This window comes from Accipiter gentilis, chromosome 16 (assembly GCF_929443795.1).
Source record: "Accipiter gentilis chromosome 16, bAccGen1.1, whole genome shotgun sequence".
In the NCBI taxonomy this organism is placed as follows: domain Eukaryota; kingdom Metazoa; phylum Chordata; class Aves; order Accipitriformes; family Accipitridae; genus Astur; species Astur gentilis.
The window spans coordinates 5,018,895-5,041,490 of NC_064895.1; the positions used below are offsets into that span (position 1 = coordinate 5,018,895).

The 22,596-nt window shown below is 35.1% G+C and overlaps 2 protein-coding genes across 5 annotated transcripts in view; one reads left to right on the plus strand and one right to left on the minus strand.

The window, feature by feature from the left end:
* The window catches only part of ANGPT2 (angiopoietin 2), a 43,879-nt gene extending 40,428 nt beyond the window's left edge, over positions 1 to 3,451 (plus strand). For both annotated transcript variants that reach the window (XM_049819402.1, XM_049819403.1), the window contains 2 exons: positions 676 to 806; positions 2,215 to 3,451. In XM_049819402.1, coding sequence (XP_049675359.1) covers positions 676 to 806; positions 2,215 to 2,375 — 292 coding nt within the window. In that variant the 3' untranslated portion in view covers positions 2,376 to 3,451. The remainder of the gene's footprint in view (positions 1 to 675; positions 807 to 2,214) is intronic.
* MCPH1 (microcephalin 1) overlaps positions 1 to 22,596 on the minus strand; it is a 130,239-nt gene that overhangs the window by 76,492 nt on the left and 31,151 nt on the right. For 2 of the 3 annotated variants that reach the window (XM_049819370.1, XM_049819371.1), the window contains exons 10-12: positions 16,401 to 16,438; positions 12,559 to 12,721; positions 6,873 to 6,950 (exon numbers count right to left, since the gene is read on the minus strand). In XM_049819370.1, coding sequence (XP_049675327.1) covers positions 6,873 to 6,950; positions 12,559 to 12,721; positions 16,401 to 16,438 — 279 coding nt within the window. Of the gene's footprint in view, positions 1 to 6,868; positions 6,951 to 12,558; positions 12,722 to 16,400; positions 16,439 to 22,596 lie in introns of all 3 variants that reach the window. The other variant, XM_049819373.1, reaches the window with a different exon arrangement.

Sequence of the window (22,596 nt, forward strand, 5' to 3'; positions counted from 1 at the left end):
CACTGAGACTGCATCTGCACCCGATAAGCAGATCCAAACGGCAGCAGCCTCACTGAAAGCCTTCCTTACCAGGGAACTGAAGCAAACTTCAATACCTGTGATGAGGTAACACTAATAAATCCATGAAGGATGTGACAAGGAAGAGTAATTAGGAAAGCAGAAGGGGAAATATCGAGAAACTCCTAAAATATCAGTTTCTAGTTGGTAATTAGTAATCCAGGTAATGCTATTAGCTCTCACAGATGCAAAGTTGTAATGCTACATTGCCATGTTTTGCTAACAGCAAAATAGGAATCAAAAAAGTTTTGGTTTAAACTTTTGAACTTGATTAAAAAAATAATTGCACACACTGTACTTACAGTATTAAGAAATGCATGATCTATATGAAAAAGTCCAGGAGTTCTTATCTACCTGCTCTCATTTTCTTCTTATATGACATGAACTAAACAGTCATCTCTACAAATGTGGAGGCTGTTTATTAGATTATCGTGCTGACCATTTCTGCTTATATGAAAACATGCTGCAAAACAGCTTACAGCAGTACAGCACATTGGCCAGAAAAGAACTCAACTCTTTGAACAGGATATTTATTGCAAACTATTCCATCATTATTTTGCAGATCAGCTACCATTAACTTCCCCATAATAATTGTTTTTCCACTCCTCACTCCTACAGGATCTACCTTAAAGGACTTACTGGGACAGCGGGCAAAATAAGTAGTATAAGCCAACCAGGAAATGATTTTAGCACAAAGGATGCAGACAATGACAAATGTATTTGCAAATGTTCACAAATGCTAACAGGAGGTAGGAATGTTTTTTTGTTTCTCGGTCTTCCTATTTTTATTGGCACTGAAATTGTCTATGAGATAAATAGTGATAATTTTGACTTAGTAAATTTTGACTATTGAAGAAGTCCAAAACTCACAGATAGAAACACTAGTAGGGCGTCTCCAAATGAAATATTTTATCATCTGACAAAGGTTAGTTACAGTAAAACGAGAAGTTAAAACTGGAGGGGAAAAAAGTCTCTAGAGTAGGTGTACAAGAAAGTTTGTAATTGTGGAACTAATCAGAGAGACAGCAGATTCTTCTTCCAAGGAGCGAGATAACATTCAGTTATCAAAACATTTAACTCTCCCCCAAAAACCTGTTTTAGAGAGTCAGTTTGTCAGTGAAATGGCTCCTGATTCTTTAGGCACAAACTCTTTCCCTAACTATGCAGAGGAGAAGAGAAGCCCCAAAAGCTGCTGTATACTGTACATGCCACAGAAGGCTACAAGTATTTAATTCCATATTTCAACTTAATTATGAAATGGCAAAGATAGACCACATACATGAGATATCTACATTTTTCTAATGATTGTTCACTAGTTATTGGAGGTTCAGGTGATATTTTTATCTGGAACCACACAAGCCATTCCGTAATTTGTCAGTCTAGAATTCCACATTCTGAAATGTAAACAACTGCTTTGTGAATTTGACTTCTCTTCCTGTTATCTCTTAAGCAATGGTTCATTTCCCTATAGCACAAGTGGCAAGACAAAAGACAGCTTCAGTTTATCCAAAAGGATAATTGGATTACTGCCCTGCAAAACAGAACACACACATTATCGCCATCATAACAGAAGTATAAAAATATTATCTTATTAATAAAAATAAATTTTCCTTATGACCCACTAACAGGTCAGGGCCATAAGGATACAAAATAAGTTTGGGCGGCTTTTTTCTCCTTTTCCTTCTTACCAAGCTTCAGCAGAGAGGTTTTGAACTGATCTGCGCAGAGAACCGAAACAGATAACTGAATTAATCCTCTAAAAAGAATAAAGAAAGGAGTTCAAATCTGTGAAGAACAGAAATTCAAAGAGCAGATAAAAACCAAAGACAACTCAATATCATTGTAGCACAAGTTGAACTATGCCCTCAGACTGCCAACAATAATGTTTGATGGCGATTATAAATTAAGCTTGATTGAACACCTTGCCTTCTCAATTTTAAACTACAATGTATTACATAAGCTTCAAGAATATGTAGTTAATGCATAGACACCCTTCTTTTCCGCATTTGAGGCAAGTATTTTATACTGACACTTCCAAATAGTAAGAATGAAAACCTGGGGTTAAATTTCTTTCTCATTTCAGGACAACGAAGCGTCCTTATATACTATTTTGAAAATTACCTCTGCTGATGTTTTTCTTTGCTTTCTGTCTTGCAGGATGGTGGTTTGATGCATGTGGTCCTTCTAACCTCAACGGAATGTATTATCCATTACGACAGAACAACAACAAGTTCAATGGTATCAAGTGGTACTACTGGAAAGGCTCGGGATACTCTCTCAAAGCCACAACTATGATGATTCGACCAGCAGATTTCTAAGTGCTTTTGCATTATGTGAATTATGTATTGTATAGTCTTCAAAGACTTCATTTGCTGAGCATATAAACACACATCTGCAAACTGTCTCACTTTCAAGCCCAGAAAACATGCGCTAGTGTTCTGAAAGGATCAGTTCCGTACAGTTCCTGAATTGCAGTAGCCTTGATCACCCAAAGCTCATATAATTCAACCAGACACAAAGTCTAAAGTATCAACCTGATGTAACAGTGGTTTGGCCAAACGACTGAATAAAAAGAACATAGAAGAAACTGTCAGACAACTTAAGGACTCTGTTTTACTGATCATTTATGTTACGTACGTGTTAGTAAATAACTGGAACTGTGAAAAATACCTAAAATAGTTTTAGAAATACGCATTTTGCCTCATCACTGAACTCTAAACATTACTCTAATATAAAACACTTAACTAGATCTAGAACTATTTATCTGTGTCATGTTTGCCTTTTATGTACATAAAAAATACTGTTCTGTAATTAGCTCAATACTGTAGTTAAAGAATACATTCTTTCCCCCCCATAGTCTCCTAAACAACTTCTTACTCTTATTTGGGGATTTTTTCCAATAGTCTGTATTACTTTATTTAACAGAGGACAAATAGCATTTAATTACTTTGCATTTATTCTTGGGAAATACCGTGTACAAAAATCACCATTTCTTTCAGTTTGTACTTATTACAGTCTCTATCTTTAAGTTACAAAAATCCCTGCAAATTACGATGTAGTATGTATTTCTTTATATTTTTATGAAGAATGCACTTTTTTTCTTTCCTTGTCATTTACCTGTAAAATAACTGATAAGTATTTTATAAACCGAGACAACGGCATTAACACCAGATGTCCGGTTGTCTATGACAATCAGTTATCACCTGGTGCTGTAGTACATCTATACATTTTGTAAAAATAACCTAAAGGAAATATGTATGCATATACTTTGATACAATTAAATTTATGCTCACGACTTAAGATACAAATTACTATGTTTCAAAAACAGCAGAAAAAAACCCCCTGAAAGTTATCTAAAGTCATACTGTTGTTGGTTTTTATTTTTCAGTAAGGTTAGGACTTCTCCCTAGGAATTCTCCATAGGTAGGCCCTCAATGTATGCCACAATGTGAATAAATTACTCTACTGGGTGATTTTTGCTTTTTTTTATTACTATATGCTTTAATATTGTATACTGTACACTGCTGTTCAGATTGAAATGGTATTTCTTCATAAATCACAGAAAATAATTTTGTGGAGTTTTTCCCCCAAATTAACTTTAGGTTTTAATTCTCATGCTTAGTCTTTGCCTTAAAGTAATATTTTCGTAAAATTCTAATTTCAGCAGATGACTGAATTAGTTACAAGGCAAGAACATATCTCATACCAAAACAAAACAAAAACCCCAGACAACATTTCTGGAGGCTTACTTAACAAAAGGTATTGTGTCTTAAAAAACAGTAAATGTTTTTGAGAAAGATGGAAGAAGACTCTTCATTTTATACTGACAGTTATTAAAGCTGCTGTCAGAGTACCCCACCACTCCACCACCATTCTTCTTCACTGAAAATGTGTGTCAGCGTTACTGAAGGGTAGCAGAAACAAAAAATACTTCCCAATTACTTCATGATCTGATTTTAAATAAACCTAACAAATGTATATTAACAGTCATCATCTGAAGAGTCGCATAAAATAATCTCAATTCATTTAAGATTACTCTTCAGTATTTTATTGTTTCTCCTAGCAAACTTCTAAGGATATACATATCCCAAACTAAAAAAAAAAACCAACCAAAACCTTCACAAAATTGCTTTCATGAATTTATTTCTAAGAAATGTCTTAAAAAGCAAGGCTAGCAGACAGCCACCAAGCTAGTAAAGGAACTCGACATACCAAGAAGAACACAACATACCAAGAGAGGCGGAGACAGCTGGCTTTTTTCAGCGTGGAGAAGGGAAAGAGGAGACCTTACTGCTGTCTACAGCTGCCTGATGGAGGACGCAGAGAAGACTGAGCCAGACGCTTCTGGGGGGTGCACCGCAATGGGACAAGAGACAGGGACAGGAAGCAGCAACCACAAGTTGGAATTGGGGAAATTAGATTTTCTTTTTAATTTATTCATTTATTACCATGAAGGTGGACTGGACAAGTCCCTTGGAGCAAAGCGTTGAACTGGACAACCTGCAGGGGTCCCTTCTGATCTAAAATATTTTATGATTCTATGAAATTTAATAGAAATGCCGAGTCTAGATTACTGTATTTCCTGCTTCACTGCATTTAATCAGACAACTAAAGAAAATACTCCCAGTATTTGAGAGAGTAAGCATATGTAGCCCAATAATGTAAAAAAAAAAAAAAGGAAAAAAAAAAGAAAAAAAAAGAAAAGCTTCTTAAAACCCATGATGGAATCTGTGGAATCTGGCACAGTATGAATGCTCAACCTGGCAAAGGAAAATATTGCTAACTTCTGGTTGATATTAACCTTCATGATTTTAGTAAGAAAACACTATATGACAAGAATAATTAAATATTGCACGGCAGTTTCAATTTCCTGGAAAAAGGTCTTTATAAAGCTTAAGGCTCTTTGATGACTATTTTGGGAAAGTGATTGAAGATACTGAGTTAGACATTGAACAGATCAATTGTTTAATGAGACTTTCATTTTTAGGGAAAATGGAGTAATTTATCAACACAAATGTAAAATTTTAGAGTGAAGATGTTTTTAAATGACATTTTATCAAAATAAGATTGCATGGCTTAAACTGCAAACACCAAAGTGAAGTGGGAGGAGGATATTTTTGAAGGAATGCAATAATAGGAAAAAGAAGGCTGCAACAACTGCTTTGGACTTGGTACAAATAATTAAAACATAACAGGAAGATAACCCCTTCTTTTAATTCCTTCCTGTAATCAAATAAACAGTATATAAGACTAGAATGCACTTCCATTTTCTCTAAATACTTCTTAGGAAGCAGAAAAGAAATAACAAGAAAAGAAAGGGAATATAGACACCATTCATGCTCAAATAATAATCATATCTTTAGAAATAAGATATCTGTTAAAGTAAGAAACCAGAATGACTCAAGAAGGGAACGATTGGAAAAGTGATGGAAATGTCACCTTGGACACTGACTTTGTTCCTCTGCAAGAGGAGCACACTGCAAACAGAGACCATTCACATTCTCAGCACAACCGTAACTTCCCTCAATTTTATCTTCTCACCATCTCTCAAGCCCTCCTTACTTCTGCTTTAGGAATAAAAACTGTAAACAGAATTTAAAAAACAACCCCAGCAGGAATCACTTCCAAAGAATGCCATGTATGTCGTTACTGATAGCATACTTGGTTATTAAAAAGGTAGTCTGAGAAGAAACAGAAAACTCAAAACAGCTTAATTTCAAGTACTATGTTCTTTTTTCATACAATTACAGAAAAGGGGGGAAAGAACACATTTTTCACATTAAGTTTTACCATTCTTAACGTATTCGCTTTATTATAAAACACCTGCTTTCGCCTTTTAGAAAAAATACTACACTATAATAGATGATTAATTTCTTTGGGCTTATTTCAGAATAACTGTTACAGTTTCCCTACACTTTGAGAACATACAGCATATAATCATGAAAAGTCTTCATCTCAAAGATGTAAATTTACATAAGTTATAATTTAGAAAGTTAAAAGTTCTTAATAAAATTATAGTAAAAATAAAGTTCAAACCCCATTAAATGTTCTTTCTTCAAAGCCCATATGAAACTTTGAGAAACAAGTAGCAGATGATAATATATTTAACTAGCTGCTATAATATAGGAGAAATTGTGAAAACTTTTTTGGCAAACCTATTAGAGTGATTGACTAGTAACCTGCTAGAATTCTACTTGTTTTAAAACCAAAATAAAATTAGTTTAATCAGTTACAACACATGGAGTGCAGATACACCTGGATATACACAGACACACCATACCCCCACATACACACTTTTGCACTAGTTCACAATTCAGTACTTAAGAATGATCATTAAAGGCAGGAAAAATGCTTCATTTTACCTATTTAGTAGTTTTAGAAGCCCACAGTGATTTTACATTGCCAAAGTCATTTTTGGACTGAAAATATTGAGGCCATGACCTGAATAATCTTTCCATTAGGCGATAACACATCTCTTCAGTTTATATAAAAGCACGGATAGAAATAAATTATGCCACAAAGAAATTATAGGACATTTGTACTTAAATAAGAAGTTTGTTTATTAAGACATTAATTGGTGAATCAATTTTTTGCATTTTCCATGCATACCTAAGTTCTTGCACACCCTTCAAAAACGAGTGGATGAAGGAGAAAATAACTCCTTACAGTATTTGCTTAAAAAAAAAAAAAAAAAAGAAAAAAAAAGAAAAAAGATTTCTAGTAGGCCTTCTTGTTCACAAAACCTATTTAGAGGGTCAGTCATTTTCCAGATAAACAAAAGAAACTTCACAAGCTTAAAGGGCCATTAAACTTACAGGAGCTGCAGGGAAGATGGATGAAAGCTCATATGGTTCCTCTGAGATCCAATGGCCCAATTCCAAAGACCACAGAACCTAAAATAAATTAAGTGGTAAGTAGAACTCTCATAATTTTTAAAATAGCAAACTCTTTGAATGTCTAAGTAGAAGTAACAGTGCAGTTGCAACAGTTGGTTTGATATTTCATTTACCCAAACCAAATGATTTGCTGAAAAATCAAACAATCAGAAAGATACAAATTTTGCAACAGAAACAAACCATTAGAATACCAAAGTTGTATTTCTATGCATAGCTACATTAAATTTTAAAACCTTGTGAGGATATTAGAAAAGTCAATTTTTTGCATCACGGTACATAAAATTAGAGTAAAGATTTGAAAAGGGAAGTCCTACTCTATCAGTTCTGTTCTCTTGGTTCAGCTAACCATTGAACTTCATCAGGTTCCTGTTGGCCCATTTCTCCAGCTTGTCGAGGTCCCTCTGGGAACACCCATCTGGTCTATCAAACACTCCTCACAGTTTTGTAACATCCACAAACTTGCTGAGAGCGCACTCTTCCCCATCATCCAGATCATTAATGAAGATGATAAGCAATATTTGACCAGTATCAACCCCCTAAACCAGTATCAATCCAGCTGGATGCCTTGGAGACTAGCAATCCTAGCGCTTTGGACTACTGGCAGACTTCTGTTCTCATCGAGACCATCACAAAATGGTTAACAGAAAAAAACTTACTTGAAATGGTTATATATTCAGTTTCTGCAATACACTATATTTAGGGTTGGGTGGTTTTTTTGGTAAAACTTTTCCAAAACTTCTCTATCCATCATTTTTCCTGTGTTGATTTTTCTAAACCATTCTTCAAAACAGTTTATCATTGTAAGTCACAGCTGGTAGACTATAATACTAAAAGTCTCAAAAAGAGTGTTCAGAGACTATCCCTCAAGTGGCAAGAGCCTTGTTTTTGTGGGAAGATGGAAAAAGACTGATGTTCCTACCATGGGTCTGCCCTTGCGTCATATAAGGGGCATTTTCCTACTAATTTTTAGATAGTCTAAATTCTGAAGCACGCTCTGATGGAAGAGGAGTTTATTTTCTTCTCTGGCTTCATCAACGTGAGCTGAGCCATAAAGCTTCTCATATAGGTAAGAGACTGGTAAGTTCTTTGCCAGGTTTGTCCACAACACGATCTATACATGCAACCTTAAAAACCACAGCAACCCCCCCAACACCCTGCTGCTCCTACAGCAACAGGTAGTATTAAGTGAACAAGACGAGTACGTATACCCCCAAAATGCGATATATGGAATTTATTAGAAAGTAAATCCTTGCGTTTAGGTTAATTCTACCTCTGGCAGTCACATTTTCCCTAAACAGTTCTCTAGCCGTTTCAAATAGATGACATCTGTTTCTCACTGTTAGCACAGCCATGCACCACTGAACTGTTGTATTATTCACCTTAGAACAAGCAGAATTTCATCAGTGCGTAAAATTATCCCCGTGCTTGATTCACAATTAACTGAAATATTCTGTATTTTTTTTATTCTTTTGGAAGATGCCACACAAATCCATATATTATTAGTTTTAATTTAAATTCTAAAACTTTACCTCATGAAATTTGGGAAGTGGTATTAAGAGATAATCCCCTTAGACAAAAACTGGCATCACAGATTATCAAGCATGATAAAGTTATCCTTTACAATGTTACAGCTCAGTAACTAAACAAGATTCTAAGCTGACCTGACTGATTATAAACTAGTAATGTAAATCTCATAAAATGGCCTAATTATATGTAGAAGAATAACTTTCTGTAAAGGGTTCTTTTGCCCCAAATCTGTTGCCTCAAGAAGCACATTGCAGACTGAATTTAGAAAGTAATTTTGTTATCAAAACCAAGTTCTGCAGTCTTTAGTCCAAAGTAGCTGATGCCTGACAACTTTCAAGGGAACCATCAACCTCTACTATGAACTGCTACAAAAGCTGGAGTTTTGTGTGATGTGGCAAGTGGTGTTTTACTTGTGAGGGGAGGTGTCCAATTTTGCAGGCTATTGGAAGCGAACAGTGATTTTTTTTGTTGATAATGAAAGGCAGCATATCTTCAAACTTATTGTTGAACTTTAGAACAAAAACTCAAAGAATATTATGTTTACTTTTAGAAAACGCACAACCAAATATTTGAAAATGCAACAACTGTACAAAAAGCAAAAATAATTTCTATAGTCATTATATCATAACCAAACCTAAAAAATAAGAGTTAGGCACATCAATAAATCAAGGACCTTTAAAAATATTCAAAACCTAGTAATGTGTTGCTGTTTTTAGCCAAGGAAAGTATACTAACTTCTTAAAAACATACAGTTAAGACGGCAACTTAGGATTTTAAGTTATAAATTTTAAAGTGGTACCTGTGTATGTTTTTTACAATTACTTTTTACAATTTACAATAAGAATATTGAAAGCTGTTAGCTTTATACTCATAGCTGTATATATTTATTGCAAATAAAAGAAACTTGTTAATCCAAGCCATTTCTCCTTTAATCACAGTATAAATCAGCTTTAACTGAACCAAGAAAATTGTAAATTCTAATACAATTTTTAGAGACATGCTGTGTGAAAATAATTTCTTTGTAAATAACGTTGAGCAGGAACAGATGTACCATGCTGTATAATGTGGACAACATGTCCTATAGCGCCAAAATGATGTTTGTACCAAGAGTAACTGGCAAACACCACAAATAGATTAAAACATAAACCCAAAAGATTAGTTATGATTAAGTAATCCCATTTCATTTTCCAGGCCAATTCTACAGTAACAACCTCTATCAATCCTTGTAGTATTTACAGAATTTTCTTTGGAAATTAATTTTGTTTATCTTAACACAAGATGGATTAATGCTTGTCTATTGTGGTTCTGGAATTGAATACAAAGGCATCATATCTACTTGCATAGATAAAAAGAAAATTAGATACAGAGTTCACGAACAGGTCCTGCAGTAAATAATCAGGTCACCACTCACTAAAACATTCAGTTTTCATGAACACAAAGGCAAGACCTCTCCATTCTAAGTCACTGAAAGTTTGCTTCTGACTTTGCCAAAGAAATTTTCAAGCAGTGTATTTGCATAGCAACACTAAAAAAAGTGCTTCAAATTCACATAGGACAAAACCAAGTTATGATTTGCAATATTATTGTTGAGTAAAGTACTTTTTCTTCATAAGTCAGTAATATCTTCATATTCAACAGTTCCTTAGAATGTGGAAACAGACTAAGAAAAGCTGAAATACTTCAGAAAATAAAAGTGTTTATATTGACAAGTAAGAGCTATCTAGAATTTTTCAAATCTGCAGTTACAAAAGATTTAGCTTAAAATGTAACGACAAAGCAGTACAGTATGGATCAAGCATTAATGCTGGATATAGGAGTATCATAAGTTAGGAAAAATACACCTGATAACACTGAGATATTAAGAATGTATCGGATTCTAGTAGAATGCAGTCTTGCTGGTCACAGAGGACACAACAAAGGAGGAAATAGGGAGGGAAGAGAAGAGTGGGAAAAACATAGTTTTTCTGTGGACTTCTTACAACCTTAAAGAATGTTTTCCTTGGCTTTGGACTCTAGAGTCATGTTGATGAATCTTCCGTAATTTTGTCCTCAAGTATGGACTATTTTATCTAATTCAGTAGCAGGCAACCTGTATGGCATGGAGCTCCAACAAGTGTCCTGTGTGTTATACAGCTGTAAGGTTAGCAAAGTTCTCCTTTGCATATCCACACCAGCTATGTTCTTTCATTCACACTATAAAGGAAAATTTATGTCAAACAACAAGTTCTCAAGGGTCTGAAAACACACTCTTTGACTAATCATTATTTAAAGCCTCTTACCCATCCAGCTAGCACACTGAATGATCATACCGTATTTGTACTTGTATAACTCATCTTGAAATATGTAAATAGAGTGCTATGAAGATTAAATGTCTAATGGTAAATACGCTATTATTCCAAAATCCATCTTTAAAAAGACCATTTTAGGTTTTTCTCAGAAGAAGAAAAAAATATTGCAGCCTATATTATGTCTCCATGTTACAAGTCAAAAGGCAGAGGTAGATAATATTTCAGCTTCTTAAAATGTTGAGAAACATCTTCAAAAAGACAGTCATCACTGCTCAGAATTAATACCTGGTTTAAAAGGTACTACAGATCTCTCCAGACTGATTGATTATTTTATGTGAACATTGAACTGAATTTAATATCCAATTTGAAGTTTTTTACCAATGAAAGTACTTATGGTAGGATTGACTACAGTATAGGAAGGCATTTAAAGGATTCAGTATTTTAGCAGTAATAAAAGGAAGAGATTATTTTGCTTGAAGGAAATTCTCCTGATTAATTTTCTACAGAATTCCTCATGAAGGTTAAGTAAGGCTTCAGCTTTCTCTTCTCTAGTTAAAGTATTCCGTTAACAAATTTGGGTAAAAAGGTGGCAAAATTATGCCAGTGACACAATTAGAAATAAGACAATAATGCTCTTACATGATAAGATGCATAGATTTAACCAGATTAAGAAATTTTTTTTTTAAAAGAGTTCAAAGCAATATTTTCTTTCAGTGAAATAAATGACTTAATTACTTGAGGGATTAGACATTTATGGACAAAGTTGTGCCCAGCCTCAGTGAAAGATTTAAGCACAGTTCTAAAAATTTTGAAACAGCAATATTCACAGATAAGCAGATACTGTAAGAGTGAACAAACTTGTGAATTGGAGAACTGAATTCTGAAGTTTTTCCTCTAGTTCCTTCTCATGTGACTCTCCTAGTAACTTCAGAACTTTGTCTAAAGAGCAGCCCAATAAAATTAGTGAAGACAGCTTCAACATTTGATCCAATAATATTTTCAGGAACAAACTAATCCTTGGAACAATTTCATTGAACTTATTGGTATTATATGAAGGGTATAGCTGATCCTGTGATGAGTCTGAAAGGTAGACTGTAGGACAGCTGGAGAAAATCTGGCATTGCTACTAGTCAGTACTGGTGTTGATGTTTTCACCGTGGATTGGTTCAGAGAAGCGCAATGCATAAAATGGGCAATGAAATTCCAGGACAGCAATTGCCTGAATACTGATTATCCAAATGCTGCCTTATGTGCAAAGATAGGATACTATTTTACTGGATTTTTATAGTAGTTATCTACATCTTTAGCTATCTTAGTAGTTATCTGAAGCTTTTTCTCAAGGAAATATACAGCTTTCATGTTTGACTACCCTGTTACAAGAAAGTAACTTGTAGCAATTATGTTGCTACTTGTTTAAAACTCCATACAAAGCTAAGTGTGGGACAGATATTTAAATGTATTTCATTCACGGACACATGGAGTCATATAATAGTTGAGGCTGGAATGGACCTGTGGAAATTGTTTTGTCCAAACCCCCCACTCAAACACATTCCTCTTAATGTAGCCAAGCATGCTGTTGGTCTTTTCTGCCACAAAGGCATATTACTGGATCGTTAAGGTGACCAAAGATGCAAACCCCTTTATTCCAAGGGAAATTAATCACCAAGAACTTCTGAGAACCCCAAAGTAGACCGTAACAGTCTTCAGATAACTACATCTATAGCATGATATTTCAGCTATACAAAATAAGTTTAATTTATTCTGTAATAAAATTAAAAAATATTTCTTACCCATTCGTAAGAAACAATCCAACACCCACGAGCAATTCCCAGCATAACATTCAAGGTACGACGAGGACTCCCTGTAACTACATGACTTGTTGTTTCACATACATCATCTGAGAACAAAAAGTCTCCAAGTTTATTCACCACCTGAATTACTGTGTTTTGCTTCCTAAAAAGAAGAAAAGAAAAACATACAATGTTGAATGGATATGCAGAATTATAAAAGCATATACACACAACACAAATTAACTCAAACTCACCTAATTTCTTTCTTCACTAATCATTTGTCCTTTTCTTACTGAGCCTCTACCCACTTGCTAGCCCTAAATTCATTAGCCTTCCCACAGAGTCCAAACAGACCCTTTTCTGTTATCACACAACGATATCTACTTGGACGTCAATGCTTTTTTTGTGCCCCACATCGATCTTGTGTGTTTAAAGAGAAGCTTTCGAGGCAGAAATGATCTAACATATTGTTTGTGTACAATGCCTAGTACAACAGAGCCTCATTCTTCATTGCTTTTGCAGTGCTATCAACAAAAGAATTACCAGGAAATGTAAACATTTAGACACTGCACTCTTGAGAGGTTTTCATTAGGAAGCATCAGATTTTCAGCATCAGAATATAATACTATGTCTAAAGTTAGAGACAATTCCTAAAGTTCTGACTTGCTACCTATATATCTGAGCCAATATTTCAATTAAAAAGTCACTCATCCTTAAATACAATTATAATTAAAAGTATAAAATTAAATATAAAATCCAGAATGGCCACCTATAACTGGAATTCTGATTTAAGTTCTCTACATAGCTACGCTGAAGCACATAAATACATCATCGTGAAAACATTGAGATCTTGGTATCACTAGAGAAAAGCTGTTGCATGAGAACAATGTATTGTTCTTATTAATTATTACTTTTATAAATCATTATTATAAATGATCATTAAAGATCTGTAAATGAAAGCCCAGTTTCAGTGCCCTGTCTGCTCCCCCCAGCTGACTTGGAAACGTCCATAGCGTGCTATACAAGATAAAACAATTAAGCACAACCTTGAACACAGTCACATCTATCACAATGGTGATCCTCTCAGGCAAAACATTTAAGTTAATTACTGACATAATGCAAGCGCACTCAGAACATCTCCAGAAGCCTCTGGGGTTACTTCATTCTCACTACATTTCTCTCCAAAGAAAGTAACTCAGTTAAAAATCCCCAAATACCCCAGCTAAACCAAACACTTCTTAGAGGAACTCTAACAAAACTGCAATAAACTCTTCACAGAGAATGCAGCAATCTGTTTTTAAAGAAGTTTCAAAGAAATAAATGAATAGTAAAAGCAGTGTAACAAATTAACTTCACACTTAAGTCAAAAGGTGATATTGTATGTGCAGACACTTAAAAAAGAAAATCAAACCACTGATCCTCAGTCCAGTGTGAATTCTGGCCTTGGCTATAGGGCTTTGAATGTTACTAGAATATTTACTATTCCCTTTTGATTTTATGAGTTTTAACTCGACATAGCCTACAAGTGAATTTTTTTGCAATGCTGCAACCCATAGGGAATGCCCCTGCCTAGACTGCATGCTCGGGGGCCACATTTCCACGCTCTGCCTGAACATTTTCTTAGTTCTCGCTTATGTCTACACAAAATTCCTTACAATGAGAGGAAGAAGTCCTGTTGTACAAAAATTGAATCTAAGATATTTTATAAATTACAGTGAAAACTCACTAGTTTATACTTCAGTCAGCTGGAAAAACTGATGGATGCAAATTTATAGCAAAATCTCACTGAATTTGTGATTCAGAATAGCAGGTAGCCGCTGGCTGTGAATCAGTGAGTAGCATTTAATATAATCTCAAAACCCAATGCCATGAAGCCATTGAACTCATGATCTCTAAACCGAATTTCTTACGAACCACTTCTGAGGCTGTAGCTATGGGGTAGTTGAACTGGCTTTTGGCCATTGGGTTGTACTTTGGAGGACTGTTTTCTATTCTTTAGTTCTTTCAGAAGGAGTCCCTTTCCTATCACCCATTTACAGGTCGACAAATGCCTACAACCGTAGACAGCCAAAAGCACAATCTTGATGAAGCTCTGAAGAAAAGCAATTGTTATCACCATTTTTATTTAATGAAAAATTAATTGGCTGGGAAAAATCAACATACAAGCAACATAAAAGTAATAATATATTAATAACGTCTTTCAACAAAAGAACTTTTTCCCCATCTCTACCAGGATTTGTTCTCTTCTTTTCAGCAGATCACAGCCTCTATTTTCCACGACTTCTATCTGCACTGTAGCTATTATCTTTACCTCCTCCTCAGTGATCCTGTATTGCATGAATTGCAAAGTACATGTTAGAGTCTTGGTGTTACTATGTCCTAGTTTTGGCTGAGATAGAGTTAATTTTCTTTCTAATAGCTGGTATAGTGTTACGTTTTGGATTTATTATGAGAAGAATGTTGATAACACACTGATGTTTTAGTTGTTGCTAAGCAGTGTTTATACCAAGTCAAGGATTTTTCAGCTTCTCATGCCCAGCCAGCAAGAAGGCTGGAGGGGCACAAGAAGTTGGGAAGGGACACAGCCAGGGCACCTGATCCAAACTGGCCAACGGTGTATTCCATACAGTGTGACGTCATGTCCAGTATATAAATGGGGGGAGTTGGCCTGGGGGGGATCGCTGCTTGGGAACAAACTGGGCATCAGTCAGCGAGTGGCGAGCAACTGCATTGTGCATCACTTGTTTTGTATATTCCAATTCTTTTATTATTATTATTATTGTCATTTTATTACTGTTATTATCATTATTATTTTCTTCCTTTCTGTCCTATTAAAGTGTCTTTATCTCAACCCACAAGTTTTACTTTTTCCCCACCCGCCAATTCTCTCCACCATCCCACTGGGTGGAGGGGAGTGAGCGAGTGGCTGCGTGGTGCTCAGTTGCTGGCTGGAGTTGAACTACAGCACACCAGCATCCAGTCACATTAAAGACAAGAAAAGTATTAATTCCATTTTATGTTTCTGACATATATTAGTATACTTGTTAACAGCTATTGACAACCATTTACAAAGAATTTCTAAAAGGATAGCCACTAAGTGCTGTTTCTGAGTACTTATATCTATCTAACTGTCAAGATTTAATTACTTCAAACCTGAAACAGATTTGTGGGTAGTAGAAATATCTTGAGTTTTGAAAAAGAATTCAAAAAACTGTGACCAAGTGTAGTATAAAATATGGAATTGTATTTTTGTTGGATGTTCTTTATGTTGTAAGACTTTTAAGAGAACGATAAGAGCATGCCAGAAAATTATTAACTCTCCCCCAAAATATGCAGTGGCAGCTGCTTCTAATGTTTTGAAGCTAAGTGGCCAGAAGGCCTACAAATGATATTTCTTCAGCAACTATTTATATGAAAGAAAACATTTTGAACTGATGTTTCAGATTATGACTTTTTAAATAGAAATAATTAAAATGTATGAGGAAAAAGCTAAGTCTTGGGCTCAAAGTCTGAATCATTTACTACATAAAATTCCTTTTTATGCTTCCTTCAGAAAAATACAAAACTTGCTTAAGATTTTAGTTTCATTGCTCTGAAGCCCGGTTGAGCTCACCTAAGAAAGTTACTTCAGTTTGCACCATAGCAACACAAACATACACACGCATTATAGGTAGCAATGACATATACATGTATGTATGTGCTTCTAGCTAGAATACAGAATGAAATAAAGAATTTTAATATACAGCCCAAAGATAAATTTCATTTTGTATAGACATAAAAAGATTATCAACATTCAAGTTTAAACAGTGTGCTGACTAAAGAGTCAAATGTTTAATACTTACTCAGAAGACATACTCGTCATAACTAGTGTCCTTGTTGGCTAGAGATGTGAAAGAAACAAGAAAACATCAAAAACCTGAAAAATTTTCCTCTTTGAAAAAAACCTTAAATTAGAAATTATTCCATTAAAAGGACTAAACAACTTCATAATTACAGTATCACTTGGGGAAGAGGCTGTACTAATTAACACATCTACTAGAAACATTAAACTTTGAGGACAAGGAAGGAAGGAAAGCCTTTCTTCACGTCCAGTATCAAAGCATCCAATATAGCAGAAGACAGGAATGTAAGTCTTCATTGGTAAAAACAAAAAGCAAAGGATTTCTAGTCTGTGACACCACAGAAAAAAGGATAGTATTTGTCTTCTGCATTTTCCTTCTGATCAGATGGAAAGGAAAAGGCAGCTTACCTTCAACAAAGAAAACCTGTAATTTAAAATTATTCCATTTTCTTCCAAAAGAAAGGCAGAAACTGGCTGAGACGCTGCAGAAACAAGAGCCTATTTAAAGTATAATTTTAATAATTTTATTTTTATTTTGATAGTGTAGCTTTTTTAAATTTTTTTTTTTTCTTGGCACAACTTCAGTATTTTAAGTCCAGTTTTTAAGTAAACATTCTTTCACTTTTAAATCTTGTCTAGTGAATAAAAGTTCTCCAAGTAATATAACACACAAGGTATACTCAAAAAGTACACCAATCCTCAAACCAGCGACTGAGACACCTTAAAAAGCACCCCCTCCCCTTCCTCTACAACACCCCCCTTTGCTTATGTGCAAAGTAGGAGTTTGCCCCATGCAGACTTTAAATAAGCTTTTTAAGAAGTAGCATTAGAGAAGTCAGAAGAGGAAGAAGTAGCCTTTGTTCATCAGCAATGACCATGAAAGCCTCCAGCATGCACAAAGGTAAGACTGAACATGAATTTTAGAGTATGAGAGAAATATATAACTGAACATAACATGGTTATCAACAAATATATGTAAGAAGAGGTTTTGAAAATTTTAGCTAAGAATTACTTGTAGCTACATAAACATGCACAGGTACATATACATCCACCTTTTAATGTTGTAGAAAAAGTAGACTGACTGACTTTTATACAATGATTTCAAACAACTCCTAATTTTCAAAATCAATATATGAATTTCAAATTATTTCTCTAGATAACTACTGTTCCATAAGAAATAATCACTCTCATTTCTGCCCCTCCCAATATATTACCACAACCACAAGGGGTAAGCTGCCAAAGTCTCTGCTAAAATTCAGTTTCCTTTGAGTAATGTACTGAGCTGAGACCAGAAAAATATTTTGAATCAGATTACAGCTGGTAGCAGAGGCCAAAAAAGACTCGAGGGCAACTCATTTTACCCAGTAATGAATCACAGAACAGAAGAGAGAACATACTCTGATGCAACTCCATCTGTCCTCTCTTACCAGTACAGAACATTTCTCCATTAAGTGTTCAAGCAATTTGTCACATTTAAGAATGGAGTTCCTTGGAATTATCTCTGTAGACTAACAGACTGTAGACTAATAGCGTGCACCATGACTGTTCATTATATGAACAATCTTTGCATAAATAAAACAATTTAGATACCATTTACAAGCTAGATATTAAAGATAACATAAGACATAGTCTTTTCAACATACACATGGTAATTTAATTCTGGGGTTGAGTAAATCTGAAAAACATAAAACCCAGATACTGTTTTCAAAAGTCTTCAGAAGCAACAAAATATAGTATATTGAATAATTTTTTACATTCATGATAAACATGCTCTCAGACAACATTATGTAAGCTATACAATACTTCAGAACTGAATATATATACAATGTGAAAATGTAAAAACAATCAAAAATAGAATGGAATAAAACTCCAAATGAAGAAAGGATGGAACTTTTATACTGAAATATTTCTTTGAGAGAAATTCTATGCAGTATTTCTGAAAATGTAAGTTTCCAAATTCTAACATGTTGCCAGCAATACTTACTGATGTTGCCTTAGCCTACCGCTAGCCTAACAGGTGATTACAGGCCTAACAGCCTGTAATCAAATTTTGTTGTGTTCTTAGCCAAAAGACCTTCTACGACATTACTTTCAACTACAAATAAGCAGTCACATTGAATTGCTCTTGGAAGTTCTAAGAACTTCACAGCTTCAATTCCACATTTGAGTTTTGTACATAAAGAGTATGAGCAAAAATAACAACAATGCAGCAATATATATTAAATATATCTATCATAACATTAATATAACTAGTATTAAATATTAAAGTAATATCAACTCAGAATTGGAGTATATACACTGAAAAAGACATCTAGTAAGACTTTGAGTAAGGGTTCTTGTGGCAGAAAGACTGCAATATTAGGCACTCTACTGCACAGGTTAGGTGAGATCATTGAAATCGGACATGGGGCCACATTATACAAGAGTGGACATACCTCATACCATCTTAATACATGCTGTTGGATTTGCATAAACCAAACATTAAAGGATCCTGGGATGTGACAGCCTGGAAAGGCACAAAACATGGCTTAAAAGCAAGGTTTTACTCTTCTCTCCAATCTTTCTGGGCTGAAAACCTCCTCTATGTATGCTTCAGCATGGTCATGATGTTCTCCTTCAGTATCTGAAGCTAAGCCTTACTGCCATCGGAAAGAAGCTCTTTGGCTACAAGTCTGGAGTTAAATCCACACGAAAGAATTGCACTAAGTTCTTGGGGTCCTTGTATAGTAGTAGCTCCAAAGCCACATCCTGATGTGCCTGTTCAGAATGTGCAGAAAAATACCCTTCCTCACATATTTTTATAAATGAAATGTCATGGAAATATTACTAATCAGACCACCACTTGTGCCAAACTTGGATTAAAAAAAAAAAAAGCAGCATATTACCAAGGCCAGAGCAGCTTGAGATTGTACAGCTGCTTCTTCAGCTTCAGAGCAGAAATGTTTGTTAACAGTTCCTTAATACCTTATTTATAGGGAAGTGAAAATACTGGATCTGCACAAACTGGGGAACCTGCAGCCTGTCCTGACATTACCCTGCAAAGCCAGCTTTTGAATTATACCTTTTATGCTACAACACATAGCATACAAGATGGTACAGTGAGTATTCTGGGCAAATGTCCTGTCAGTGAGCTTCAAAGTGATTCAAAGACTCAAGAATGCAGAAGGATGCATACAAAAGGTAGCAACCAGAATAAATTTAATTTCTTCCAAACTATTATTTCATTTGCATTCAGAACGGCATATTTTTGCAAGTTAGAGGTCATTTGCTAAGCAGACAGTATTTTACTGCTTCAGTAAAACAAGCAGAGAACTTAGCCAAGCTATGTTTTAATTTTCAGCTGTACATTTTTCAAGTTAATTGCTTCCCCTGCCTTGCTATGCAATTTTTCTTCTATGCTCTTTGTGTCTGTTTTATTTTACATTGCTTTTATTGCAAAAAATGTTTCTGAGTTAGCATTTTCTTTTCTGACCAGCAAAAAAAGACATCTGGTGAGCATCACTATGAGTTCCAATACACATTTGTAGCAGGATTATTATTAATAAAACACTGCGAGAGGTGGTATTAAGTTAACTGCTCCTTTTATTTATCATTAATCTCTGAATCCTGAAGAGTTGCATATCTGTACTCTAAATCAGAACATACTTCCTTCTGAATTATTTTTTAGGTCTGGAATACAGGATGTGTTATAAATGACATGCTTCAGCTTTCCTTTATTTATTTCTTAGAAGCACAGTTGCATGAAGTATTTCTTTAGAGTCTGTTGACAACAAGATTTTTCTAAGTCATCTTAAATATAAAACATGCATTTTGGTAGCTCAAAAGAAACAGTATTTGTAAATCTTCCCAGTACTTAAAAGACATTATGATACTTTCTGTATGTTAACTGACCTACAGCACAAGAGGCATCCAACCTCACATTGTATTCTTTCTTTCTTCTAGGTTTGAGCAGGTGTATCTTGGAGCTGAAGGACAGTAAAAGTCCTGTTTTGTACAACCTGCTTTTCAAGAAAGTGAACTCAAATTTTGCTTCCTTAAGAATGTCATGAACCATTTTTCATACGTGACAAGTGAATTAAAATGTGACCATGAAATATGATTTTCCAGGCCTGTTCTCAATAATAAAGTGTGTTCATGCTAAGAATTGACTTGAAAAGAATAGTTTTACATTTGTGATGGGTTAAATTCTACCCTAAGTATATTAGATCTCATTTTGTCTTTGGGTCAAGAACTCAGACCTCAGATATTTTTCAAGAATGGATTTCAACCAATAAATACGACTTTTGAATTGTATATTACTTAGTCCATACGCTCCTCGTATGCCTTAAAGTTGACTGAAGTTCTGAAAGAAATAACTTTCAGCATACTCTCAAACTCAGATGCATGCTGTGATGGAGTAAAAAAAGACCTTCACCTTCAGGACTCAACAAGATACCCTATGTAGTTTGCCCAATATACCAGGGATAAAGGACTTTTTTGGGGCGAGGGAGGCAAGGGGAAATAGTGCATGCACGTGCAAATAAAGTGTAAGGGAGAGTACAATATTATTATGCTATCTGCTTTGTACTCTTCCAATCCTTTTTTCTCTGGCTATTGCAGGTCAATCAGATGGTTCTGAAATTGGTTCAGAACTCGTATACTCACTTTTGATCTTTGCAACTGTATTTCAGAAGTAACAATCTTCAGTCCTATTAATACATGAGCCAAAAAACAGAGCCATGTGTAGCATGGGAATATTCAACAATCAGGTTAATTTCACTCTGCATTAATCTAGGAAGGTTGTAATGAGGATCCAAAACTTTAAGGCTGTTTTTAGAAACAATCGATAAATTGTGCTACATTAATTTATTCTATTCAAGTAATTGTGGCTCATAGCTGAAAATAATTGGTAACTTTAATGAATGAGTACTATTCAGTAGTTATATACAGCAATTATTCAAAGCTGCAATTTACTTTCTGTCTGGCCTTTCTCCTCTTATCAGTCCTTTGATACTGATATATTTCCAGTTTCCTCTGGCTGCAATCTCAATTTCAACTGTAATTTTCTGACTAAATATAGCACCTCTGCTTTGGTCCTAAAAGATGTGAAAAATGCACCCATCCTAACTAAATTGATACTACCATGGGGAAAGATGAAAAAACAAAGCAGGCTATAGGGAGACAGAAAAATAAGATGCCATGACAGGTGCCTGGGCATCAGCTTTCCTTTGCTGCCAAAGATGAGGAAAAAAAGAGAAATCCTGTAATCACAGATATCGGAACCCCTAGAACTTCTGTTGGCAAGATTAAGGATGATGAATAGCTTCAGACTTTTCAGATTAGCAGTGTCACAGTTTACAACTTACTGACATTTTCAGTTTTCCACATGCAACCATAATAGCTAACAATTATCTTAAAAAATCAGCCATGGGGGATACAAAACTATAGCAAGGGACAGCTTTCACAGCATTCTGCAACTTCAAAGGACAGGTTTATCTGGCTGTGATCATTAGCAAAACTAGAGACTGACTGTTTCTGGTAGGACAAAGATTAAGGGGAGAGCAGATGATCCTTTCCACCCCTTCGACTGCAACCAAAAATTTCCAAGTCAATCAAACATGACATGAAAAAAGCCAACAGGCATTATATCATATTTCTGCAAGCACAGGCAGCAGTGATTCCCATTCTGATGGGAAGCTCAAGCCTTTCCAACAGGTACAAATTAGGGGTTGGTTTCCCAGTCTGCATCGCTCAGGAAAAGAAGCAGCCCAGTTCTCAACTGTCTTTTATTAGGAAAGTTTCACCTCTAGACCATAATGTGAAACATGAGGAGAGAGAGGGAGAGACTGCCAATGTGACAGAAGGGAATCTCAAGAAGTGAGATGCTAAGGGGAGGAGAAAGCTACTTCATAGTATAGATTCCAACAGAAAATTAAAGCTTGGGTGAAGGGAAGACACTACCTCACCCCCAAAAAAATCACAAGATGGGAGAAAGAGGAACGAGGGTTATCATGGGGCAATGCTATGTTACAGAGAAAACTCATACATGTAAGCAGAAACATTTTAAAGACCCCACTAAGGCATAAATTAATTCTGTCATTAGCACCAAATAATGCCCTATGTATACTCACCTTTCCAAATGATCTGTAAGAAAGCCAGGCAGTTAATTTTTTTCTGCTGAAATTTTAAGCAACATGCACTTCTTCCCCCCGCCTGCC